The sequence below is a fragment of the Chenopodium album genome, chromosome 18 (genome assembly GCF_948465745.1).
Source record: "Chenopodium album chromosome 18, dcCheAlbu1.1, whole genome shotgun sequence".
NCBI lineage: Eukaryota > Viridiplantae > Streptophyta > Magnoliopsida > Caryophyllales > Amaranthaceae > Chenopodium > Chenopodium album.
In genome coordinates, this window is record NC_137851.1 from 7265650 (window position 1) to 7292199 (window position 26550).

The window sequence follows — 26550 nt, forward strand, 5'->3', positions numbered from 1 at the left end:
CAATTCCTCTTTCCTTAGTTGTGCAAAGCTATATTTTTCTCTGAGTTGGATGTCGTGCTTAAAGATGCTCTTCATGTGTGTTCCTATTTTTCCTAATTAGGAAGACACTTATGTAGCGCATCATTTAGCTCGTGTTATCCCCCTTGATGTAGAACAAATATGGTCTAACCATGTTCCTAGTGATGTTACTCTCTACGTACGAATTATATATCCTCTAAAAAATAAGCTTTTTACTGGTAAATACAAGTTTTTCACAATGAGAAACAAAAACTGTTTCTCACTAGACATTTTTCTAAATTAATTAACAATTCTTTCATTATTGTGAGCTCCACAATTGATGGTGATTGGATAAAGTTGGTTTATTTTCGAAAATGTCATGTGATAAATAATTTTTGTTTCTCTCTAAGAATAATTTAACATCATTCTTGTTTCCAACTTACCAAGTTAGTAATCCGATTTCTAAGCTATTTCCAACAATAGTTAAAAGGAATTTTTTTTGAAACACAATAGTTAAAAGGAATTGAAACCAAAAAAATAAAAATAAAAATTGAGCAAATTCTCTCAATATTGTTGAAATAAATTATATTGCCCTTATGCATAATTGCATATGTAGGTTTAAAAACAAAGAGTGGTTGTTATATAAACCCAGGTGTACCATACACGCATGGATTTTTTGTTTTCATTTTGATTATTGTTTTTCATTTAATCATCAAATAAGATGCAACCGCTAACCTTATGTTAGTTGGGTGTACAGTGCACTCATGTGTATATAACAAATTCTTAAAAAGAAATTCTCTCAATACCGTTTATAGCAAAATGGATTTTTGATTCAACTTAAAATCGCTAATATTATACGTACTTTGTATTTTTTTATCATCAGAAAGTGGAAAAAAGGGAAAAAAAAAATACCTAGGCCCAATTTGAGCAAAGCGGTAGATTTACATTATACTCCCAATTGCAGTGAGTAATGACCTTGAAGGCCTCAAAATTCTGAAGCTAAGAAGTGTATACTTTTCCCATTTTTTATCACAAAAAGATTAAAACTTTGTAAACACAGTAGAAGATAATGGCGATTTCTGCTTGTTTTTCACCCTGTTCTTCAGTTAACACTATGCTTTCTCTATCCTCACCGTCACAATGTTTGCCTTCAAATCTCTTCTATAAACCCTGGAAAAGTTTAGTGGTCAATTCCCGGAATTCCCATCTCAAAATTGTGGTTAATTGTGCTTCTTCTGATGTGGGTTCCTCCTCTTCTTCCGATTATTCAAATTTAAGGTATAATTATCCCCAATTTTGGTTTTTGCTCTTGTTTTTTGTCGTTGTTTTGTTATAATGTTGCTAATTTATTGATTGAAATGACAATATTTTTAAACTTAATTATTGATAATCTGTACTGGGGTTTTAATGGGGTTTAAGAATTTCGGAATTATTAATTAGTTTAGCCACTATATAATAAGGCCTTAAATTATGACAAATTTTCTTTCTATATTGAGTTTCATGTGAGGGGATAAGATTGTTGGTCGATTTTGAAGATATTTTGACTAATCATTTACTTGTGCAATGTGATGAAGTTTTGAGTTTAGCAACTTGTTTTTGTGTTGTGAACTTGTGAGTTGTGACCTATGTTAGACTCACTACTTGGATCAAAGTGTCAAATGCTGGTATGTTTCCGGGTATTAGGCACAGCTTTATGAAAACATTGAACGGTTTTGGTCTAAAATGAAGTGTCGAATTGCCATATCCCATGTCTGAGTGTCAAGTATCTGACATGGGCACTTGAGGTGAAATGAAGAGTTGGAATAACATAGGTTGTTACAAATGACAATATGTTATCCTTAAATCCTTAATCCTTAAAAGACGAAGGATGTAAATACTAAATACTGCACAGTCTTCCACTTCAGAATATTTGTATAGAGTAATTGGCCCAGGCTGGATTGTAAGGGTGAATTTCTTTGGAGATAATAACTATTAGGTGTATCCTATTGGCATTCTAATTTGAAATTTAGGTAGTTGTACACTTCTAGGCTTCTAGTGGCTTACTTTCTAAGCATGATGAGCAGTATGTCGAAAAAGCGTTTGTGGAATTGATCAGCTGATTTCTTTTGTTAAATTTTCCAACTTAGTTTATGTGAATGTAGTTTCCTTAATGTTTTTTTCATATTGACATCTGCCAATTGATGTCTCGGCTATTTACTGTGTGGCATTATTAAGTAAGTTTGAACTTTGAAGGGTATCCAATTGATTGGCTGGGTTACAATTAAACAGTTTGAACACGTAAGGTGTGACAGGAAAAAAAAAAAAAAAGATTCAATTGCAGCGTATTTGGAGTGGTTCTGTTGTATACCACCTTTGAATTTTTTTTCTGCTTTTTCTCCGGAAAAGCTACATTCATGCATGCTTTATTATATTAATTCTAAGATTTGCCTTGGGAACTAAAGAGCTTTTCAGGTGACTGGTGGGTGGTATATGCTATTACTTGTATATATGAAGGGTAGGCCTTTGGCAATAATGTGGTGGGTGATTATGCCCCTAAAGGTTGATCCTTTAGAATAAAAGTATAACTTATTCATAGAACCTTAGCCATGAAAAGTGATACTAGTCTGATTGAGCAAGTATTGGTGATGTGAGCCTATTCAGGGATATTCAAGGCCTGTTCTTCTGTTCATTAATCTCTTTAGAGAACTGTGCTTCGTACTCCCCAATAGCCTAGTTTTAAATGTGGGTTTATGTGCTATTGTAGTTCCAAGATGGTAATGGTTAATCAATCTGTAATTGTTAATAATATCACAATGTTTTGTTGATTATATTAAGGATAGTCTCCTTTTTGTGGATTTGAAATATAATTTTTTTTTTTTTTTACCATATGAAATTTGACAGGCAAGTTCATATGCCATCTTTTGGATTGTCATCAAATGAAAATGCATGCAAACAGTCATATAAATGGCAAAGAGTACTGCTTAAAGTTAGTGGAGAAGCTCTTGCAGGAGATAATGCTCAGAACATAGATCCCAAGGTAGATGAACTGCCAACAAATCTTGGTTGTCACATTTGTTTTTTTTTTTTTTGAAATATTTATATATCAGATGACTGTTGTTCAAATATAGGTAACAATGGCCATAGCAAGGGAGGTTGCTTCAGTGACAAGACTTGGCATTGAGGTAATTTCTTTGACTAATATCCAAACATATAATTCTTCCATTTGCTAGTATAATACTATAATTTATTTAGATAGCAGTTTGGTTTTGAAGGAGATAGATTCTTGGTTCATGCAACCAATTACATCCTTTTGGGAATATTGCTTTGGTTTTAATGTTGTAGTCTGGTGTTGAAGCCTTGGGAATTTTTTCAAAAATTACTACAAAATTTATGAATGTGAAATTAGTATATATTAAACATTTCTATATCATATGACATAGTATACACAGTATGGTAGAAATTGATCAAGCTGAATACCCTGTTTATGCTCATCTCTGGATTAGGTTATTCACTCATTATTAACTGTTGTTGCTAGGAAAGGAGAAAATGTATATTTTAGATGGAAGGAAATTAGTAAATGAAAGCTTCACTTAGAGGCGTTAGACATTAGTGCTCATAGAGAAGAGAGAAGCTATTGCATTCATCTATCTTTATCACAGAATCAATCAGATAGTGGAAACTATAAATCATCTCTTTAGTTGTGATCTGTGAGGTTCTACCGCTCTAGTCACATTGGCTAACCGTTGGACTCCAATGACCATCTGCTTCTAGGCCTTCAGCTATTATCTTCTGATATATGTTGTACATCACTCAGGTTGCAATTGTTGTTGGTGGTGGAAACATTTTTCGAGGATCTACTTGGGCAGGTTGTAGTGGCCTTGACCGTTCATCTGCTGATTATATTGGGTATGCCTTTTTTTTTTTTCTCTCTCTCTCTGTCATAATTTTATTCTCTTGAAACTGCCTAAGGATGAAAAGAAATATACATTTTAACTTCTGGAATATTTTTGCAAATTGGAAATTTTCACTCTATTCTCTGTTCTTTCTTTATGCTGTACAGTATGTTTTCTGCCTGTCTTACAAAGTATTTTCAGTTGTGTGTATCAGCATGTCAGTACCATGATGTCTTCTTGATATAATTATGTATTCCCTTACCCCCTCCTCCCCCTCTTAAAAATATACAACTTAGAATTTACTCTGTCTGAAAAAATTGGTTTTTTCCTGTTTTACTATGCTGTTGTCCTTTCATTTGACAGCTTTTTTTGGACTGTCTTTTCAGAATGCTGGCCACTGTGATGAATGCTATATTTTTACAAGCAACAATGGAGAGTATTGGTATTCCAACACGTGTCCAGACTGCATTTCGCATGTCTGAGGTTGCCGAGCCCTACATACGTAGAAGAGCAGTCAGACATTTGGAGAAAGGGAGGGTTGTAATATTTGCAGCAGGAACTGGAAATCCGTTTTTCACCACAGATACTGCTGCTGCTCTTCGATGTGCAGAAAGTAAGTTTTTCTCAGTACGTGTTTGTTGTGCGTAATACTTCATCATCAGTGAACAAATTGTCTTGATTACCAAAAGCTTAAGCACCCTATATATTGTTAAAATTTAGTACTCCACATATTAACTTATTAAGTGTCTTGATTACCAAAAGCTTCTACCGCATAAATTGCTGTTTCACATCTGTCATTCCTATAGTTGATGTGACTTTTATTCTATTGTGATTTGCAATTATTTAATAAAATCCTCCTGCAATCATGCTTTGTAAATTGACCCATGGTTGCATCCTTTGGATGAACAAGGGCTGTGTAGAGCTTGACCCATTCAGCCATACTGATTCCATCCTAGATGGAAGCTAATCCTAAGCACTAGAAATAGTTGTGATTTTTGTATATAGTATACAAGTATATATTTATTAAAATAGGATCTTCATGCTAATGCTCCTTAAGCTACTAGGGTGTATTTATCACTTTCATTTTCTTTGGAATGTCATCCGTTGAAACTTACTTCTATACCGTCCCTGTGCTCCAACTTTATACTTTTCTGAATCTTATTAATAATGTTGTTGCTTGAGAACCAAGTTGTCTCCTCACTATATTGATATTTCTGCTCGTATTTGTTACAGTTAATGCCGAAGTTGTTCTGAAAGCAACAAATGTGGACGGAGTGTATGATAAAGATCCTCGGCGAAACTCAGATGCCCGGCTGCTTGATACCTTAAGCTATCAAGATGTAATATCAAAGGAACTCTCTGTGATGGACTTGACTGCTATTACATTGTGCCAAGAGAATAATATCCCAGGTATCATCCGATGATTAATAACTTCAAAAAGTTCACTCGTATGAAAACTTGAGTTTCATAGATCTTACAGACTTCTATTGTGTGATGCAGTTGTTGTATTCAATCTAAACAAAGAAGGTAACATTTCAAAAGCAATCCAAGGAGAGATAGTAGGAACCATCATCGGAGGGCAACGGCAGGCAGCTACAGCAGAGATACAGTAACTTCCCAGGTTGAAAATCCATCTAGTCTAGATTTCTAGTTACAGTAGCTTTAGCTGGCAAAATATAGGACTATTGCTATTGAGTATTGAACAATCTTGAAGATAGTTCTCACTGGAAATTATAGGAAAATTTATTAAATTTTGCAGACTTTATATCTTGTAATCCAGTAAACAATTTTTAACATATTCTTTTCATATAAAGTGTCTGATGAGATTAGACTTCATTCTGCTGCATATTCAATCCTTAGTTATAATCCTAGGTGTGAGTTCAGTGCATCATGAGTTGAAGTTGGGTTAGCCTGAGGCTACTTGGCTTGGACAGATCTCGGACCATCAGTCCTGCAACCCCAACCAGCATAGCCTGCATGGATCTGGCCTAGCAGGAACTTTCGGGTTGATCATACAATTTGTTTTCCGTATTCTAAGTAACTTTACGGCTAGATTCGTGGTAATCTTCTTAATAACCATTAGATTATGATTAACCACCTTCAACATAATCTCGAATAGTGATTAGCATAATGTTAATGCTATAAACTTTATATGATTCTCACTTTACACAGTTTATAGTACTTAAAATGACAGTCAAAAGGAGCACATCAGTTTCTAATTACATGATAAACCAATAGATTAAACGACTGTTTCTTTAATAAATTTGAACTATTAATAATGAGAAACAATTATAGTTTAAGAAAAAGGGTAAATAGGAATAAATTAATTCATATTAATCTTAAAGTCTCCGATTAGTCATCACAAATGTAAAGGAAAGTGAATCAATTTGTTAATAATGATGAGTAAAGGTGGCAATATTCTAGCACATTCCTTAATCTAAGATTAATACTGAGGAAACATCTGGCTTCCCAAACAGTTTTGTGGTGCAACAACAGCTAGCTAAAGTGATGAACAAAATATAAAATTCAAAAGACATAAAAAATAACCTTTAGGCGTTAGCTCGATCTTATATCCCATATTATGTGTAACATTTGACTTTATACATTGTGCGTATATCTTTTAACATTTGATATCTCTAAAAATATCTCATTTAATAGTATTTATGGTTGTTCATATATATTGATTAAAGGTCGAGATCAAAAAATTTGACCATAGAAGTCAAATATTGCACTTAATTTCATATAGATCAAGATTTAATACGAAGTACTAGTAAACTTTGATTTTGTTTGAGAAAATATACCCAAAACGATAGGGATTGGTTAGAAATTGCTCAAATTAAGTTAGAATGACCGGTCAAAGTTGTGATTTACTCTTTTGAATTTTGTGGTACAGTAAGACTATAAGAGGTAAAGTTCCTACTTACAATTAAATAAAAGGTAAAGTTCCTAATTTGGTAGTCATTGACATAAATTATTCCAAGTCTTTGATTTGTCATATTACTACTTTTACGTCTAAAATTTAAAATAAATTATATACAAGTATGTTTACAAAAATAAGACGGATTTCATAAGATCCATCACGACCCTTAAATTCCATGAAGTCAATCAATTAGAAACGAGGGAGCAATATATAAAAAAAGTATAGGTATTGACGTATTGTGATATGTGATTATCATTTGATTCATTTCACGTAATAATATGGTTATATTTTTTATTTTTTATTTTTTTTTAAAAAGTAGTAATATGTAGTGTTATGATATCAACATTTATTATAATTTTGATAATACATAATTAAAGATATTGATGTCAAATTGTACACCTTGAAATATGATATGTGCATTGTGTTTGTTTTATGGGACGAAAAGAGTACTTATGATAATAATAAGAACAATGGAATTAATGAAATATCTTTCTTGATATATGATCAATATCTACCGTATTCATCTTTGAAAATAAACCCTAAACAAAATATCCAAAAGCAAGAGTATTCTCTACAAAATTTACAGTAAAAACTTAAATGCAATGAGTAGAAAAGATATATCAGAATCTCTAATATGTATACGGATGAAATTCATCAATAAAGATGCAAGTAGAGCTATACACAATGGAAGATATAATTATATGCTCAATTGATAATATTTGCTAATATAAAGATTACTCCCTCCGTCCCAAAACAAACGACCCATTTGGATTGATTACGCGGGTATTAAGGAAGTTAAGTAAAAAGAAGTAAAAGTATATTGGAAAGATAAATTTATATGGGGTTTGTAAAAAAATAGAGAGAGAAGGTAATAAAATAACATGGAAAATCAAATTTTTATATGGGGAAGCTAACTTTGCACAAATATTGTTGCAAATTGGTGGTGTTTTAATGCAAATGAGTCATTCTTTTTGGGACAAAGTTTTGGCCAAATAGATCGTTCTTTTTGGGACGGAGGGAGTATATTATCAATAACTATAAAAAAAAATGATCAAAACATACCCATTCTCACTAATAAATCTAAGTACACTCGAATGCAATTAAAAGCATTTGCTTAAATGAAATATTGACCAAAAATCCACGGTAATTATGGTTTGACCGAGATTATTTTCCTTACCATAAAGATAGCAACATTTGCATAACCGTCATCCCAAAAATTTCATTTGCAACGAGAATAAAATTACGCATCTGGAAACACATTTTATACGTGATGATGTTAAATATCTATAAATATATAAAAGTAAAAATTATAAAAAGTTAATACCTATATTATGAAATTATATTACGAAACAATTCTTTTAAAGATCTAACATAACCGTGATTTTCTTAACGTAAAGTTGTAAATGATAATATATGGTCAAAGAAGATTGATAAATAGGTTACAAAACAAAAAATTATCAAATGAGTAGACACACAATATTTGTGTAGTGTACGTATTCTCTCAATCAATGTCATCCCACAAAAGCAACCGCCTGGTCAACTCTAGTCAAAAGTACAAAACCCACTCTCTCTTTTTTCCAGTTCCCTCTCTCTCAATTTCCTAACAATATTTGTTTTTTTAAAGAAGAAAAAAAATCCCACAAACTAATTTCTCTTTTCAAACACGAAACTATTCTCCATAATTTCACATTTTCTGTTTTTTCTTAATTTTTCTCTGTATTTTTTGCCCTTTATTTCCTCACTTTCCCCTGTATTTCTCCCCTGCTTTTTTTTTTTCAATGGAGGCAGAAACAAAACCCCAGATAAAAACTAACCCAGAATTATATTCTGAAACCAAAAATAATTCATCTGATTCAAATTCTGTAACTGTATCTTCATCTTCTTCAAAAGATAAATCCAATTATCCTAGTTTTTCTAAGCTTTTAGAAGGGGTTGTTATGGCGGCTAATTCTGCCATTTCTTCTGACCCTCCAGTCAAAACCACTGACTTTCAGGTAAATTCTCTAACTTCCCTTTATTTATTTATTTTAAATTTTATTTGTTTGGTAATTTTATAATTAATTTTTGTTTTAATAGTCAAAGATTGTTATAATTATAATTTGTACCTTTATGAATTTTATTTGTGGGTTCATGCTTTGATTTATACTTGGTAATTCAATTTTTGTTTATTGATTGTTTGTGTTATTGTTGATGTTTTGCCACTTTATTAATGACCATTTCTTATTACCTAAAGATTTATTTATAGAAATTGGGTGTAGATAGATTTGTTTAGATTTCTTCTTTGAACATGTATATGTTAGATGTATATGTACTACTATTTTAGGCTAATTTACTTGGACTTGGCTGGAATTGTCCGATACGGGTATGTGTCCAAGTGTTTTTACAACCAAGTTATAAAATTGTTGCATGGATTTGGTACAAGATGAAGTTTCCGAGTGTCATACCAATGTCCGAGTGTTTGAGTATTCAACACAGTTTGTGACTTGCAGTAACATAGATTGTAGGAATAGACAAATAGTGATATCTAAATCAGATTAGTATTACTTAATTTGTTGTTTTTGTATAAGTGACTATGCTTTAGTTGTAAGACTAGTATCTTTTGGCTTGAACCTTGGACTTATTTATTTCTATCCTGTTATCGATTGTGTGAGAGTTTTGGGATCCTATTATCGATTGTGTGAGAGTTTTGGGATCCTATTATCAATTGTGTGAGAGTTTTGGGCCATGAACAATGCTATATGCATCTATTGATTCGAATTGTACTTGTGTTTGATAATGTTATGCTGGTGTGGACACTTAGGATCTTCGATTTTGACCACAAATATGAAAAAAAAATAGTATTGTAAATGGCCGATTCTTTTATGCATTTGGACTTCTGGTTGATTGTGACTTTAAGATATTCAATTGCATATGTATACTGGCCATGGAGTATAGACCGTTCCCTTTAGAAGCATGTCATTGACTCATTGTTATTACTTGTCCTTTTATCTCATTGAACATGAAATCTAAACAAACGAAATGGTAAAGAAAAATTAACAAAATTTCTGTTAATTCTATTTGATAGTGTTCGAAAGGTGAGTGATGCACCTGAAGCTTGAAAATAGTCAAGGAAATTATGTAGCTGTAAAAGTTCCCTAGAAGGATGCTCTAATCATCAGTGTATTTTGGAGGCTAGGAGTTCTCATGTCACAATTATTATTTCTAAATAAAGCTAAACTCTAGATATCGGCTGGTAATGTAAGGATCGATAACATACTTGCATCTAGGCTTATTGTGCCAGGTCTTGGTGTCTAATGCTATGTGACTTGCTAAATCCTAACCTGTATTTGGATATGTAAATACTATAATACAATTGATGGATGGTACTTTTAATTTGGTGGTTGCATAGAATCTGCTATAGTGACTTGCTCAAAATATATACTTTTCAGTAGCACGCCTTGCTGTGCATTTAGTAATATTGAATTTTAAGCTTACAATTTGATTTCATTAGCTTTTACCTCTGCTATTAGTTTTCTCCCTGCAACTCATCAGGCATATGATTAATCGGCAGTCATTATATAGTGATGATGGCTGAGTGACTTATTTTTGACCTTATAGTGGTATGCCCTGAATATAATCCTACTTTTATATATTGGTTCGTAATTAATAGCAGAATTCTTCCTTTTGTGGATAATAGGGACAATATGGGATGTCTCATCAAGAAGCCTTGGCAAATGTTACTGCTAAAGCAGCTCAAGCTCATCCTGAGGTGCAGGTGCAACTTCAAGCTGCTGATACAAAGCCTTTGATCAAACCTTTCCCAAAGGATAAAGTTGAAGAGCCTGAGATAAAGATAATGAACTCCTCCTGCAATGCAGATAATTCTCCAGATGAAACTCCAAAGACACCTATATCAGATGGTTATAGCTGGAGGAAGTATGGCCAGAAGCAGGTGAAAAGTTCTGGAAGTTCTAGAAGCTATTACCGATGCACTGATCTATCTTGCTGTGCCAAAAAGAAGGTTCAGCATTTGGACGTATCTGGAAAAATAATTAATGTTGTTTATAAAGGTGAACATAATCATAAACCTCCTCAAATTCTTAAGGGTTCCAGCCGTAAGAAGGATTTTGCACCTCTTGCTTTGAACAAATCTAGTATACAAAGTCTCGATTCTCCTAATTTGCTTGCATGTGAGCAAGAACTTAAACAATTGGTACCTTCGAGTCATGAATGTCTGGATAGCAACCTGAAATGTGCAGCTGAAACACCATCAAGAGATGCTACGGAGAAGCACATTGAGACAGTTGATACTGCCCCAAGGCAAGCTTTATCTTATTATGGAATTGCTATTTTTTTGAGAAATTTGTCTAGGAACCCTCTTTCTTTATGCCTTTTACAAACTCACTTCTTTTTCTTAATCTTAATTTTACCACCCAAAAAAAAAAAAAAAACTCTTTCAATAAAAAATCCCTTATAGATTATCAAGCCTTACAAACAGGGGCAATCTTCGTCTTCTCAATGAGAAAGTATAGGTAGTTGGTATAATGTTGAGAGGAAACTAACATGTAGGTGGTTTAATTATGAATATCTGGTTTAAGTATTGTGCTTTCTGTGTAAATTGGCGTATATGTGTGTATGTCTGCACGCCCATGTGTCTATGTGATCAAAATTCATGTGATACTTATATACATTGATGTTTTTTCCTGTTACTGACAAGTTCTGTATTATGTCTATTTGCTTGACCTGATCAGACCTAAGAGTGAACTTGCAATAGTGCCAGTAGTAGAAGATCATAGTGGATTGAGATCTGAAACTCCTAGTGAACATGTTATGATTGATCCCATGAAAGTGCTTGATGTTGCCCCATTGAAGAAACGAAGGTATTCTGTTAATTTAAGCTTTCTTATGATTACCTGAGGAATTTTTTGTAGAAGTATATTCTCAATGTTACCTTGTATGTAATGTGCAGGATAAAAGAAAGGAGTAAGGCATGCTCAGAACCAGTATACCGGACTTTCAAGGATCCTAAAATTGTAACGCATGAGGCTGAGGGTGGTGGAATGCTTAATGATGGGTACCGGTGGCGCAAGTATGGGCAAAAGATGGTTAAAGGAAATCCAAATCCTAGGTATGCTGTTCTGTTTTATTACCTTACATCCCAGCTAATATACCACATGTTGAAACATTGTCCCCAAAAACTTTGATGTATTTCTTCCTTGTCAACAAGACTGAGTTCATTGAGAAGTGACAAACTTATTAACAATTCTTCTATTTTGTAAAAGAAATGAAATCTTGAGAGATTAAATCATCAAACGGTGCTATAGGATATCAAGATTAAACATCAGATTTATCTGTTATATTTGTTGCCTGCTACGAGTATTGGCTTATTGCATGATTACATTTTCTAATTTCTTAGACATTTATGGAAACTCCCTAAAACTTTGATATAGAGAATTATCCTATAGGATACTGGATTTTACTTAATAGTTCTTCTCATAGACCTTGACTCAACACATATTTGATCTTTTTAATGATCTTTTTTAGCTATAAATTTGAATTTTTGATGCTAGACTTGAGGAGTTTTTATACTAATAATTATATTTAACCTATAATTATAAACAACGTTTTTTCTTCCTTTTTTAAAAGGTGTCCTATTTCCTTTGTTACTGTGTTTTCAATTATTAGTGCCCCATGGATAGTAATATCTGAAGAACTTTTCCATAGAAGATTGTTTTGACATATTTGCCTTTTCCCTTTGTTCTTTGTGTATCATCAATATGAACACTAAAGTCTGAAACTTATTAGCTTCTGTTGATATTATTAAACCAAAGTGGTTGAAGGCCTTGAAGCTTAGTTATTAATCGAGGAAGATATGTTTATTTAACAAAGTACTAACTATGTTTACTTCTGTCTCTGATGTTACCACATTGGAACGCATTTCAGGAGCTATTATAGGTGCTCATCTGCTGGCTGTCCTGTCCGCAAGCATGTTGAGAGGGCTACCGACAACTCAACAGCAATCATAGTAACTTATGAAGGCCAACATGACCATGATGTTCCTATTCCCAAGAGGCAATATTATGTTGCCTCAGCTAATGCTACGGCTTCTGGTGCAAACATGCTGTTACACAAAACAGAAATCAAACCTCAATCTCGTGGATCATCTGAAGAGCGATTAGACAAAACAGAAATTAAATCTCAATCCCAAGGATCCTCTGAAGAGCAGTTGGACAAAACAGACATTAAATCTCAACCCCATGGAGCTGTTGAAGAGCGGCCCAAAGATATGGATAGTGACCTTGGAGAAGAGAAGGCTTCGGAAGCTGGTGCAGATAAAGTATTAGAGTCTGCTCGAACGCTGCTGAGCATTGGGATTGAACTTAAATCATGCTGAGAATTGTTAGTGCAAACTGCGAAGATTGGCTGCTGCGAAAATTCTGACATTGTTAACATTGTTGTATATAGTTTGGTTCATTTACAAGTTGTAACTTCTGTATTGGACTATCTATACATCTAGTATTGAGTTACGAATTCGATAGTATTGTTACAATGTTTGAACTCATTCTACTAGGATAGAGGGAATTCTGAATAGGAAACTCTGTTTTTGTTTTCTTTTTAATTTCTTAATAGAGAGGTACTAAGTTTTCATCCTTCTATTTTTATTTTATTTTATTTTTTAAAAAATTTATTAACCATGTTGAATTAGGGTTTGGAAAGTCTTAATTTGTTTATTTATAGGGCAAATTTTGAGTGTTTTTTTTTTTTTTTTTTTAACAATAAAAGTATAAAAGCCTCCATATTCAAATACAAGTTTTATTTTTACTTTTTGTACTCTACTGTTTGCATGCATTATATTGACCATATATACTGTATTAATTAAAAAAAAATTAAAACAATTTTTTTTTTATATGCTTTTCGGATTTATTACAAATTTACAATATCAGTTCAATATTAATGGTTGAATAGTGAATTAAGTTTAGGATATATATATATTTATTTATTTATTTTTATTTATTTTTATTTTTTATTATTTTTATTTTTTTGAGAGAAGTTTAGGATATTTATGTGTTCAAGATTAATAGAACATCTGGTTTAGTGATTCAAAAAAAAGAACATCTAGTTTAATTAAGAAAAAAAAGTTTATTCATTCAAAGTTTTTTTTTTTTTTTTTTTTTTTTTTTTTTTCGAGGTTAGGTTAACTATTAGACAAAACAAAACTTGTCTAAAATATGGCATGGATGATACGAAGCATGTCTAAAATATGGGCGTTTAACTATCTCGCAATATGCTATTGTTATTTATTTAGGCAAGTTTCTTTTTTTTTTGAATAGGCAAGTTTCTTATTGTACCTTTTATTTTATTTTTTAATCTTTTGATAAAGTTTCCTTATTGTACTTATACTCTTAAGTACGAGGATCGGTGAATAAAACCTATTCCAAGTAAAACAACTAGAACCATCTAACAAGCTTTAGAATTCCTAATCAAAATGTACTTCTTAAATTTCTTATTAGCTTATATTTTTATTTGACATTCATATTAATCATATATATACATGCTTTTTGTATACTAGTACTCTAGCCTTCAAATTGCATGCCAAAAATTGAAGAATCCAACTCACAACAAATTAATGAGAGAATTATAGGAGAGAATTTAATTATATATATAAAAAAAAGGTATGATGGCTAATAATAATTCATCAACCATGAATATTCTAAAGGCTAAACAAACAAAAACAAAGAAAACAAGACAATCATCAAAAAATAAAAGAAAGAAAAACATGCATGGTGCTAAAACTCAATCATCATCAACTTCCATGGACTGCCTCCCTCCCGAGATGATCTCCGAAGTACTTGCTCGTGTCGCCGCCTCCTCCCCGGTTGATTTATTTCGTTGCAAACTAAGGTTTGTATCATATATTTATGCAATGTCTTAACTAATTATGTCAATTAGCATACTAATTAATTAACATTGTGTTATTATTTGAATGGTAAAAGTTGCAAGAGCCTTCATAAGATATCGGATGAGAAAGAAGTCCTACAACAAGTTTCCCTAGGAACAATTTGGAGACGTGTATGGTTTAGTGAAAAGGCGAGCACCTTCTTTATGAGATGCTTTGAGAGCAACAACCCTGAAGCCCTTCTTCGTCTTGGATTTGTAATAATTCTTTACTATTCATAACTTTATATTTTGCCAAAAAAAAAAAAAACCCATACTACCTCCGTTTTAATTGCACGCAACTTTGGAATATTTTATACATCACGAATAATTCCCCAAAGTTGCAACTAAAAAAAATCGGAGCAGTACTAAAATTTAATGATTGTAATTTTTTTGGTATGTTTTTGTAGGACCAATACTTCACTCATATCTTGCAAGAAGAAGGGATAAAAAATATTGGAAAAGCAGCCAAACTAAATAACAAAGAGGCGGCTTACGTGTTAGGGCTTATATATCTATGTAGTGGAGAAGAGGAATGCATGAAAAAGGGAGTTGAATTGTTGATGAACACCGGTAAGGTAATCGGGGTGAAAGGACTCGTTGAGTGCAGGAAGAATTTACGTGATATGATGTATTCGAGTTGGATGAATAATAAGGTTATTGCCGAAAACAAGCCAAAGATTTCGTGTGCCATGCGAATTGAACATGAGAAGAACATGAGTAATTGGGATAAGAGTGATTATTATCATGAGGATGGTGAAGATAATGTGGTTTGTGAAACTTGTAAATGTGTTCGGGAAGTTGATTTCTTTTATAAATTGATGAATGTTTAGTTAGTTTGATTAGTGAATTTTAGTTAGGGCTCAAGAATATTACAATTAACCTACTTATGTTACGTTACATGGGTGTTTTTTTTTTGACAACCAGCAATAGCTAAGCATTTTATTACTCCATCATAGAGTCACAATCAGTACATATAGCATCATGTATCTCACTAGGATACTCTTCAAGCCAAATACGGCATTCATCATACTTACTACTTAGTTTTGCCAAACTATGCGCTACACTATTTCCGGATCTCTTAACAAAAGAAAAGGAGACAAAATGGCAATCGGAAACAAGCTTAAGGATATCTTTCACCATATTTCCAAACGCATTCGGAGGAGTGACGCCTTTCTTCATGTGGTGGAACAACTTCAGATTATCAGTCTCGAGAATGAGCTTATTGAAGCCTGCTTCCCTAGAGAACAAGACACACTGTCGCATCGCCATTGCTTCACCCACATCAACCTCCACCTCCCTAACTGAGACACAGCAGCACGCCATCAACACATCACCTGCTGCATCTCTCAGCACCCCTCCAAACCCAACTTGCTGCTGCCCAAGAATTGCAACATCCGAGTTGAGTTTATACAGCCCATTTCCAGGAGCCTTCCAACTCGAACCAAGTACCTGCAGGGGCTGGTTGATTGTGCCCTTTTCAAGTGCATTTTCGTACTCACCAACAAGGCTCATAGCCTTATGGATGATATCTGTAGCAGGTTTCATTTTCCTTTCAAACACCCACCCATTTCTTCTTAACCATACCCCCCACGCCAAGCTCCAAAAAATGTCCCACCAAATGCTCTCCTTAATTTTTCCTTCCATACTTGAGCACCAGCTACGAAAATTAACACATCCTTCCACCTGAGTATCAAGACGCAAAGCTGAATATCTCCAAATTGACGCCACATCTGGACATAAGAGCAACATATGCATTAGAGTTTCCTCTCCATTTCCACACATAGGACATATACTATCAGCACTCATGCCTCTGGCCACCAAGTTGCTTCTTACTGGAACCCCATTTTTAGCACATTTCCACGCAAACATCTTCACTTTGGGAGGGACACGAGCTTTCCATACTGCCTTCCATTGAAAAGGAGTGACCTCTGCAGACGAGGACGCCTTCTCTCTTTGCTCTTCTTCTACCAGCAGGTTGTAGGTGCTGCGAACATTATACATACCATTCTTCGAGTGATGCCATGTCCATCCATCCTCTTCTTCATATATGGGAATCGGGATGCTGCAAATTTCTTTAACTTCCCTCTGCGTGAAATGCTCATTTAGCATACTCAGGTTCCACCTTTTGTCCTCCCACAGCTCGCAGACAAAGTTTGGCAAATGTTCCCCATCCTCTTTGCTTGATAAAATGCGGAAATCAGGCAAATTTGGGACCCAAGGATCATCCCATATATTGATAGTGCTTCCTTTTCCAGTCATCTTTCTAGCTCCTTTTTCAATCACGCCCCGGACACTTAAAATCGACCTCCAAGTGAAACTCATATTTGACGATGGCTTAACATCAAAAAAATTTGAGTGGGGAAAATATTTACCCTTCAAAACTCGTGACATCAACGAGTGCTCATTTGTCACAATTCTCCACGCTTGTTTTGCTAGCATTGCCTTATTAAAAAGTTGCATATTTCGGAAACCCAACCCACCTTGGTTTTTCGCCCGACACATTTTATTCCATGCTACCCAATAAATCTTCCTTTCTTCCCCTTTTTGACCCCAGAAAAAATTCCGGCACAATCTTTCCACCACATTAAGGATGCTGCTCGGGATAGTAAAACATTGCATTGCATATGTAGGGATAGCCTGTGCCACGGACTTGATAAGGATTTCCAGGCCCGCTTGTGATAAAAATTTTTCTTTCCACCCCTTGAGCTTCTTCCAGACCCGATCCTGAATACTCTGAAATACAATTTTTTTAGAGCCCCCAATGTAAGTCGGGAGACCTAAATATTTATCATGTCCTTCGACAGCCTTAAAAGATAACTTCATCTGAAGCATATTCTTCCTTTCAAGATCAATGTTTCGGCTAAAAGACACTTTCGATTTCTCCATATTCAGTTTCTGACCCGACGCCACCTCATAGGTTGAAAGAATGTCAAGAACCTGATCAGTTTCCTCTTCATTTGCCCGGAACATGGGTGTTATTGTAATGAAAATACTAGAATTTATATTTATTATTATGAGTATTACAAAATGTTCCTAAAAACAAATACTCCATAAGTATATAGATCACCCTCGGTGTATACATTCTTTTTAAAAAAAGGTTTATGTGCAACATAAATCTGCACTAGCAATAATTTAGCATTGTTCAAGTCATTATTTAATTAGCATTGTGTTACGTCTCCACTAACATTGCAATAATTATTTTATGTCATTATTAATGATCACAAAAAAAAAATCATGTATAAAGAGAAATGGCCTCAACAATTCCAATACAATGGAGAGTTAAATCCTCTTTTTTTACAACATACTCTTTTTTTACAACATGTTGTAAAAATGAAGAAATCCGATACAAAGTTATAACATGGTATTCCCAACTGGGCTGGTTTGTGAAGCCTGGAACTGCAATTGCGCTCGAGAAATTGATTTCTTCTGTTAATCTTGTAGGTAAAAACTGTACTACTTAAGTTCAGCTGTCTATTCTCGCAAATTACTTTCTATCTGTCTTCTTTGAACATATATGGAAATTTATTATTCGTATAAGATGGAAACTCGTATTTTATAAACTTGTAATTTCCTGAATCATACACGAACACACGAAAATCAGGCGAAAAAGAAAGGAGTTGGGAAATAAATAAACCAGAAAGTGGTAATTATTGATCTTGATAAGGATTTTGATAAACAAGACATCAATTTGAACAATTTGTGATATTCTCAGCCTCACCTGAGACAAATCCAACTGTTTCAGATCAGTCAATCATCTCTTCTTCAGGCTACTAAAGTAATTTGTTATACAAGAAAGAAAAGAAAAAAAAAAAAAAAATCTAAGGACTCAATATCCTAAAAGTAAATATCGATGCTACAAAACTCCGGACTGGACTACAGAAGACATCGGCTATCACATATCTGGTTCTCGCAGTGATGTAGGTAGGTTAAGCTCAGGCTCGTATTCTCCGAGTGGTAAGAAAAAGCAATCCACCATATCCTTGCTTACGTCTTCAAGAGTAGGAGGATCCCACTGCAGAATTTAATATATCGGTTATAAGGAATGGGGCAGGATGTTTAACATTAAGTACAAACACTACTAAGAAAAAACATTCAGAAGCATTGATTTAGGAAGGCTTACTTTAGGAGCAAAGTCTTTGTCAACTAAGCGTGCCCTAACACCCTGTTTGAAAGAAACAAAATCGGAGAAATTTCAGAAATTTCGGTATTTCAAAACCTGCTTACGATAGTAGAGGTAATTTAACAGCATATACCTCACAGAAGTCATTGGAAACTCTCTTGGATATACAATTCACAGTTGTTCTGTATTCCCGAGCTAGACATTTGTCGATAGGTTGAAATCTCCCATCACGGATCTGAATTTGATTATAATAATAATAAAAAAAAAAAAAAGGCAAAAAATAAGAGCCATAAGAAGTAAAGATCGTTGAGGGGAGCCCAGCTAGAGATGTTACAAGAGCTTACAGATCGTAGAGTGACTTTCAAGCTCAATGGAGAGGCTTCTTTTAGTTTCTTCAGGGTAGCCTTGCACCATTCATCAGAAGATTTAGCTGCCTCCCTTTCCTGTGCAAATTGAACCATAATTCAAGGAGAATTAACAGACTATATTTTTTGCATTCATTCTGAGCAGCAAAAATTTGCTAATTACACAAAGAAAATCTGAAAGTATAGTCAACGAGGTTAGACAAGCAGCAGGATGAATCTAACATAAAGCCGAGTTTATATACTGAAGCAAGTGAAGTCAACCTTAGTCACACTTTGCCATTCAGAATTTCAGAGACTACAGCTAGATCTGCCAGATTAGGCACATTAATCCTTCTACCCTACAGGCCTACAGAGAATAGCATGAAATTTGCTAAAAAATTAACAGCCATGGGCGGCTACTTCTTTTGGGGGCAAGTATATCAGTAGAACAGTATGTATTTGATATACTCAAGTTCTGGTTGCATAATGGAAAAGAAATAATTCTTTAAAGAGACATACTAATGTATCTAAATTCTCAGTTATTTTTGTCCATATAAAAACACTTTAAAGGTTTTATGAACTCAATACCAAGGACAAAGAAACTGCACAAGAAAAAACAGGGAAATCGCAAAAGCAGAAGCTCGAGATAACCTGGTAAATTTATAAGAAACCTTAATGTCAAAAGTTTAAAAAAAAAATAAAAATAAAAATAAAAATAAATAAAATAAACTTTTTAATCACATATCAAAACCCATACAGAAAAAACCAAAAAGTTCGCATTCACATCAACAATGGTTCAAAGCCTGCACAATCACAAAGGCACATAACAGTGGTTGTTCCTAGACACACATATATAGAAGATCCTAATGACCAAAAACCATAGCTTTTGCTTGGTTAAATTTATACACATCGGGATTTGATTTTCCAATGAATTAGGTGTATGTAGTGCTGTCAAATTTCAAACCGAAACCGTTTAACTGCCCGAAACCGACCGACCCAAATGAGAACCGAACCGATTAAAAACCGATTATTTTGAAACCGAAAACCGACCCGAACCGTATTTTAGTAAACCCGAAACCGAATCGACCCGAATAATGTTAAACCGAATAAAAACCGAACCCGTTAACAAACCGAACCAAATATAAACCGAACTGAAAGAAAACCGAACCGAAAAAGAACCGAACCGTATCTAACCCGAAACCGGTTCCAACCCGAAACCGTTTAAACTGGCAAAAAAACCGCTTACACCGAACTGTTAGCAAACTGCTACCTGTTTGCACCGAACCATTTAAAAACCGTACTGATTGTAAACCGAACTGGTTATAAACCGAACCGTTTATGAACCAAACCGCTTCTAAATCGAACCATTTACAAACTTTTTTATATAATTAAATGGATTTTTTTTTTTTGACGGGAATATAATTAAATCGAACTGTTTACAAACTTTTTTTTTTGACGGGAATATAACTAGTAAGATCAGTATGACTAAACTTGAAACAGAACATAATATGTATTTATAAAATCAATGAGAATTTGTTTATAATATGATGCCTAAATATGAAATGATTCGCGACTTTATATAAAACTTTTGAACGCAAAAGGTTAGCAAGTACTATCAAATTTCAAACCAAAACCATTTAACTGCCCGAATCCAAACAACTCGATAAACAATTTATTTTTTGAAATCGAAAACCGACCCGAACCGTAATTTAGTAAACTTGAAATGGAACCGATATGAATAACGTTAAAGTGGTTAAACACTTAAACCATCGAAGAACCGAACCAGTTATAAACTGAACCGAACCAGTTAAAAACTGAACCGAAAAAGAACCGAACCAGTTATAAACTGAACCAAAAAAGAACCGAACTGTTTCTAACCCGAAACCGTTTCCAACCCGAAACTGTTTGAAGCTGGATAAAAACCGTTTACACCGCACCGTTAACAAACCGCAACCCGTCTGCACCGAACCGTTTACTACCCGGACTGTTTACAACCCGAACCGAATTAAAACCGCTTAAGAATAAACCGAAACCGAATCGAACCGATAACTATTTAAACCGAACCAAAACCGACCCGTGAGACAATTAAACCGATTCCAAACCGACCCGATTAAATACCGAACCGATTTCAAACCGAACCGAAACCGAACTGTCAAACCATTTTGACAGTACTAGGTGTATGTGAACTTGTTTGGTAGGCAATAACATAGGAGTGACTGAGTAAGACTCTTCTTGGGAATTCCTATTTCCCACAAAATGGAAGTGTTAACTTGCGTAATCCCCTAGGTAGGTGGAAATTCTCATGGGAATTAGAAATTTCGATGTCCAACCAAACGAACCCTGACATTTATTACGATATAAACATGCATGGCCATTGGAGCTTTCCTAGGAAGTCATACTTCCTACAAATAACTAAACGACCACCAAGTACAGAGCCACCCACAAAAATTCCAGATTTCACCACAAAATAGTCTATCACCTTGACAAATTAGCTAAGAATTTGTTTGTTATGAGAAACCTACATTCAATTTTCTACCAAGATTGAAAAGCATGCAATCTACAACAAAAAATTGACTCGTTGCCTGATTAAACTAACATATTGACGCATTGCCTGACAAGTATGAGAGGTTCTGTAAGGTGCAGTTTAAATACACTAAGTTCACTGCTTTACAGTAGTCAGCAAATGAGAACACTTTAGTTACAACAGTCAGGAAGTCTGCCAAAATTCTCCTTCATCAAGAAAAAAAAAAAAAAAAAAAAAAAGGTGACTACCACCCCACCCTTGGAAAAGAAAAGAGCTCTGCAGAGAAGCCAAATGATATCAAGAAAAGAAAGTATTAATTATTCTTACCAGAGCATCAACAATCTCCTCAACTGTATCATGGCTGAAACATCTATCAATTGTTTCAATTCTGCATGATTCAGTTGTCATCAGTAAATGAAAGAAATCACAAGAGATAGCAAAATATTCTCGTAATCATTATCCAAACAGCAGAAATAAAATCCTCTTTGAAAAGATTTTTTGTTTTTTTTTTTTTTTTTTTTTTTTAAAAAAAAAAAATTATGATGTTTAGATTTATATCCCACCAAGCATAATTATGCGCCAAAACACAGAACTAAGAATTAACTACAACCAAATGACAAATTAGCATATGATGTACTGTTTGTGTAGTTCCCTAATGGAGATGGACATGGTAGGGAAAGACGAGAGTTTGTTTAGTTGCACTTGTTTGACATAGGCAATAGAAGTTCCTAGGAAATTCTTAGATTCCTTGTTGTTTGGTTAACATGAAAATTGCAAAATGGGGGGATTGGAACTTCCTAGGAATTTTGAGTTCCTACATATCGGATGTTAATTACCTAACCTCCCCTTGGTCATTCATAATTCACATGAAACGCAAAATCCCTCAAGTCAACCAAACAAGTTTGGCAAATTCCTAGGAAATACATGAAGGATGTTACTTCTTATAAACTGTAAATGGCCATGGGAATTTAATTCAAATGCAACCAAACAAGCACTGTCTGGCAGGGTAAGGGCATCTCATTTCCTATCTAACACAATTTAATTTGGGACATTTATAACTGCTTCCTTACAATAGCTTATCCCTCTTCAGAATAAAGGTATCAAATTCATTCATCAGTAAAAGCAACTCAGCAAAATATTCCTGTGCCCTTCCCTTCAGCTTCTTGCTCATAAGGTTAGATAGTAAACAATTTATAGAGTCTTTGCTTACATTTTCCAGCACTAGCTAAGTATTAGTCAAAGTATCTGCTTAATTTCATAATCTTTGTATCAAAAGTGTGTCATTATCCAAATCAACCAGCAAAGGTTAAGTAAGCTGTAAATTGAAGAACAGAATAGAAATAATGTTGGCACCAAAGTTCACAAGCTTGGTTCTAAAGTAATATGGAGCTGCAAATGGCTAATTAAGAGGGGTCATATTGAGAAAGCAAAAAAGAAGATTGGCATTACTTGTAAACAACGCTACTCTTATCTGGGTAGACAAGGTCACCATATTGAGCAAGCGAACTTTCTACCACAGATGGATCGTCTGTGAACAATTTAGCAAGGCGCTCTTCTATCAACGGAAGTCTCTGCCAGATTCATTTATTACAGAAGAATAAATTGGAGTAAGCAAGTGCAAAATTTACTATCCGCATTTGTATTATAAGCATATCAGAAATAACCAACCGCATTTAGGCAGTAATGAGTAGCAAGACCACAAGCAATCATATCAACACCATTTAGTTTATCTCCTGTCAGAGCCAGGTATTCACCTGCATCAAAGAAAGTAATCCATAGAATTAATACAAATGTGCTAAAGATTTTAAGTTATTAACTTCTACAGTAATAGATAAATGTACATTAGATACACTAGGCACACAAACCAACCTAGATAACCAGGTAGACGAGAAAGGAAAAAAGAAGCCCCGGCATCAGGATGGAAACCCAGTTGTGTCTCTGGATGAGAAAATACCTGAAATTGTTGATTTCATGTTCAATATCATTTTGTCTGAATAAAAATGAGCATCACATAAATTGAGCAGAGTTTAAAAACTCACAGAGCCACTCAAGTTTTTAACCAAACGCCACTTGCAAAATGTTTCTAAGTAATGCTAAAAATGCTGATTACAATAACTTGTAGCTGAACATGGAATGTCGTTCTTAGGCAGTAGAGGAGTAACAACATTTCTTGTATCTATTCTATTAGGCTAAAGGGAAGTTTAATTAGGAATGACATTTATTTTGATATGAAAAGTATAAATCATGCTTCAGAGAAACTTCAGAATTCCAATACTCTGAAGGGATATAGAGGCAGAGTACATATTTATAGACACATAATATGCACCTCTTGAAAGAAATGAGAACCAAATTTAAATTGTTTTGTTGTATGTTTGGTCCTATGCACTACATATCATTAAATGCACACATGATCAAAGAGGGGTCATGAAATCACACAATCACACCCCAGAAGATGATAAATATATCACACAAAGAGAAGTAATAGGACACCAGAAAGCTATATTTCCAAGAGTAAGGGACACACTGTTCTATCAGTTGCCACTCTGAACATTCCTAATAAAGATATACCAGCACCAGCTCCCATAGTGGTTCCATCCAAGATAGCCACCTACAGATTCAAGGAAACCCACTTAGACTGATATGGATGACAATAGGTAACAACGTTAGAAAGTATTCACTTCCGTTTTATATTCATAATTAGAATGTAATCAGCAAATGATCATAACATTCAACTTTAAAGACCACATAAGTCCAATGCAAATTATACAGCATCACTTACATGAGGCTTAACATAAGTACCCATGAGGTATACAAATCTGTACAATGTATCGAAAAAGCTCTTACACTCTTCAACTTTCCCTGCACACAATAAAATAAAACAGGAAAAAGTAACAAACATTAACAGCAATATCTATGAATACAGTGTAGGATGCCATCCTCGAAGCTAAGCAAAGGCAATTAACTCTAACCCACCTTCATTAATCAGCTGATAGAGGCTAACAACATCGGCACCAGAACAAAATGCCTTCCCATTTCCCTTTCAATATTCAAAAAAAAATTCAGCATTCCATACACCTTTTAATTAAAATGTCAAAACCAAAAGTTTTTATAAAAGGGCAAAACTTTCTAGCAAAATTTTAATTAGTTACCTTCATTATGATAAACCCAAGATCAGAGTTTTCTTCCCATGATTCATACAATCTCTTAAGCCTACCAGCCTATAATCAAAATATAGTTATACCAATTAACATAAACATTTGAAAGGTTCAATTAATTTAATAGAACCAGAAGTTACAGCAGCAGACCATAGAAGTTGAAATGGCATTGAGTGAAGAAGGTCTGTTGAGAATTGCTGCCCTTGAATTTGCTCTCCCTTCAACCAAAACCTATAATTCCAACAAAATGGGAAATTGGGTGTTGCTAAATTCCGTCTAATAATTAAAGATAAAAAAAGTAAAAGCTAATTCAGAAAAAAGCAAGAAAATTTTCAAACAAAATGTGCAATTGGGAAATGCCTAAACTTGCCAAATAATCAAAGAACAAAGCTTGCCAACAAATAAAAAAATTAAAATTTCAAACAAAATGGGGAATTGAGTATCGCTTAAACTCACAAAAATTCAAAGAAAAACCAAAAAAAATTGAAATTTTAAACAAAATGTACAATTGGGAAATGCCTAAACTTGCCAAATAATCAAAGAACAACAAGAACAAAGATTGCCAACAAATAAAAAAAATTTAACATTTCAAATAAAAATTCAATGAATAACAAATAAAAATCGAAATTTGAAACCAAATGTGCAATTGGAAAATGCTAAAGCAAGTCAAATAATCAAAGAACAGCAAAAACAAATTAAACCCACAAAAATTAAAGAGAAATAGAATTAAAAACCTGATCTTCCACACGATCATATTGAGGTAAGTAATTAGGTTGAGCTAAATAGGTTCTAAAAGGAGAGAGAAAACCAAGTTTATGAAGTGAATTTGTGGATTTTAAAACCCCTTTAAACCTCTGCATCTCTCTGTATTTGGAGGCTCGAAGATTTGTGAAATGTTGCGGCTTCTGCTGTTGGGTTTAGTTTAGTGGACTCTTCTCTCTCCTCTTTCCTTTCGCCTCAGTCAGCTATGAAAGAAGCCTAGAAGCGAGACTAAGAATGATTTATTGGATCGCGGCGTTTTACTTTTGGAGCTGGGTTAAACGTAGCGTTGAGGCTTGTTCATTTGTATTTCAATCTTGATCCTTTGAAGCCAATTCGGGTTAGCGGATCGAGTTCAGGTTTAAGTTTGGATTCACATTTGAAATGATTACTTCCTCTGTTTTTTTTACTTGACCCGTTTCTTTTATCACGCTTGCCAATGCAAAACTTTAACGGTTAATAACTTTAATTCCCCCTAATTAAAAAATATAAAAGTTATATATTATGATAATACTTATTGAAACGAATTCAAAATTATCCAACATAAATATGTGTTTCCTTACATATTATTCACAAAATACGGTCAAAGGAGGGGTGATAAATAGTGTAAAAGTCAAAGCGGGTCAAGTAAAAAAGAACGAAGGAAGTAGTTATCAAGATCTTATTAAAAATTATTGAATAAAATTATTTGAAGTTTTGTAAAACTTGTGCAAAAGCTTAATGATACTCTTTAGATAGTCAAATTGGATTGAATTTGTGTTCTGTTCAAATTAGGTTGAATTTTTGTTCTGCTCAAATTAGGTTATGAATATTTTTAGTACAATAAATTCATGTCGGGTTATCCAGTTGGGTTAAAAAGTGTGAGTTTAGTCACTTAAGTGTGGATTTGAATGTATGGCCAAATCAATATTTTTGTTTTGCATTGCAATAAGCATGTAACCA

General features: G+C 33.9%; 4 protein-coding genes across 4 annotated transcripts; 3 read left to right on the top strand and 1 right to left on the bottom strand.

Moving 5' to 3' along the window:
* Positions 1 to 953: 953 nt before the first annotated feature.
* LOC145592931 (uncharacterized) lies at positions 954 to 5705 on the top strand. Its single transcript, XM_081649450.1, has 7 exons — positions 954 to 1275; positions 2878 to 3013; positions 3105 to 3158; positions 3791 to 3882; positions 4256 to 4482; positions 5103 to 5279; positions 5370 to 5705. Exons 1-7 carry the CDS (start codon positions 1067 to 1069, stop codon positions 5480 to 5482), a joined length of 1008 nt encoding a protein of 335 aa, XP_081505576.1. The 5' UTR covers positions 954 to 1066; the 3' UTR covers positions 5483 to 5705.
* A 2702-nt stretch (positions 5706 to 8407) lies between these two features.
* Positions 8408 to 13424, top strand: LOC145592932 (putative WRKY transcription factor 32). Its single transcript, XM_081649451.1, has 5 exons — positions 8408 to 8783; positions 10466 to 11088; positions 11520 to 11648; positions 11738 to 11896; positions 12712 to 13424. The coding sequence occupies exons 1-5, from the start codon at positions 8568 to 8570 to the stop codon at positions 13160 to 13162; spliced, it is 1578 nt and encodes a 525-aa protein (XP_081505577.1). The 5' UTR covers positions 8408 to 8567; the 3' UTR covers positions 13163 to 13424.
* A 1121-nt stretch (positions 13425 to 14545) lies between these two features.
* Positions 14546 to 15536, top strand: LOC145591689 (F-box protein At2g35280-like). Its single transcript, XM_081648195.1, has 3 exons — positions 14546 to 14670; positions 14763 to 14922; positions 15114 to 15536. Exons 1-3 carry the CDS (start codon positions 14546 to 14548, stop codon positions 15534 to 15536), a joined length of 708 nt encoding a protein of 235 aa, XP_081504321.1.
* Positions 15537 to 18335: 2799 nt separating this feature from the next.
* On the bottom strand, positions 18336 to 25798 carry LOC145592933 (small ribosomal subunit protein mS47-like). The gene is made up of 14 exons (XM_081649452.1): positions 25584 to 25798; positions 25000 to 25080; positions 24844 to 24912; positions 24668 to 24731; positions 24474 to 24553; positions 24219 to 24302; positions 23564 to 23648; positions 23363 to 23448; positions 23144 to 23265; positions 22022 to 22082; positions 19171 to 19269; positions 18960 to 19061; positions 18827 to 18868; positions 18336 to 18718 (listed from the first exon to the last, which is right to left on the bottom strand). Exons 1-14 carry the CDS (start codon positions 25707 to 25709, stop codon positions 18599 to 18601), a joined length of 1221 nt encoding a protein of 406 aa, XP_081505578.1. The 5' UTR covers positions 25710 to 25798; the 3' UTR covers positions 18336 to 18598.
* Between the last annotated feature and the right edge of the window lie 752 nt (positions 25799 to 26550).

Coding starts and splice junctions, on each gene's coding strand:
- LOC145592931 (XM_081649450.1), top strand. CDS start 1,067: ATGGCGATTTCTGCTTGTTTTTCACCCTGTTCTTCAGTTAACACTATG. Junction 3,159..3,790: donor TGACAAGACTTGGCATTGAG/GTAATTTCTTTG, acceptor TACATCACTCAG/GTTGCAATTGTTGTTGGTGG. Junction 5,280..5,369: donor CCAAGAGAATAATATCCCAG/GTATCATCCGAT, acceptor TGTGTGATGCAG/TTGTTGTATTCAATCTAAAC.
- LOC145592932 (XM_081649451.1), top strand. CDS start 8,568: ATGGAGGCAGAAACAAAACCCCAGATAAAAACTAACCCAGAATTATAT. Junction 11,089..11,519: donor ACAGTTGATACTGCCCCAAG/GCAAGCTTTATC, acceptor TGACCTGATCAG/ACCTAAGAGTGAACTTGCAA. Junction 11,649..11,737: donor GCCCCATTGAAGAAACGAAG/GTATTCTGTTAA, acceptor TGTAATGTGCAG/GATAAAAGAAAGGAGTAAGG.
- LOC145591689 (XM_081648195.1), top strand. CDS start 14,546: ATGCATGGTGCTAAAACTCAATCATCATCAACTTCCATGGACTGCCTC. Junction 14,671..14,762: donor TTATTTCGTTGCAAACTAAG/GTTTGTATCATA, acceptor GAATGGTAAAAG/TTGCAAGAGCCTTCATAAGA. Junction 14,923..15,113: donor CCCTTCTTCGTCTTGGATTT/GTAATAATTCTT, acceptor ATGTTTTTGTAG/GACCAATACTTCACTCATAT.
- LOC145592933 (XM_081649452.1), bottom strand. CDS start 25,709: ATGCAGAGGTTTAAAGGGGTTTTAAAATCCACAAATTCACTTCATAAA. Junction 24,732..24,843: donor TTGGGTTTATCATAATGAAG/GTAACTAATTAA, acceptor GAATATTGAAAG/GGAAATGGGAAGGCATTTTG. Junction 19,270..22,021: donor AGGAGATTGTTGATGCTCTG/GTAAGAATAATT, acceptor CAATTTGCACAG/GAAAGGGAGGCAGCTAAATC.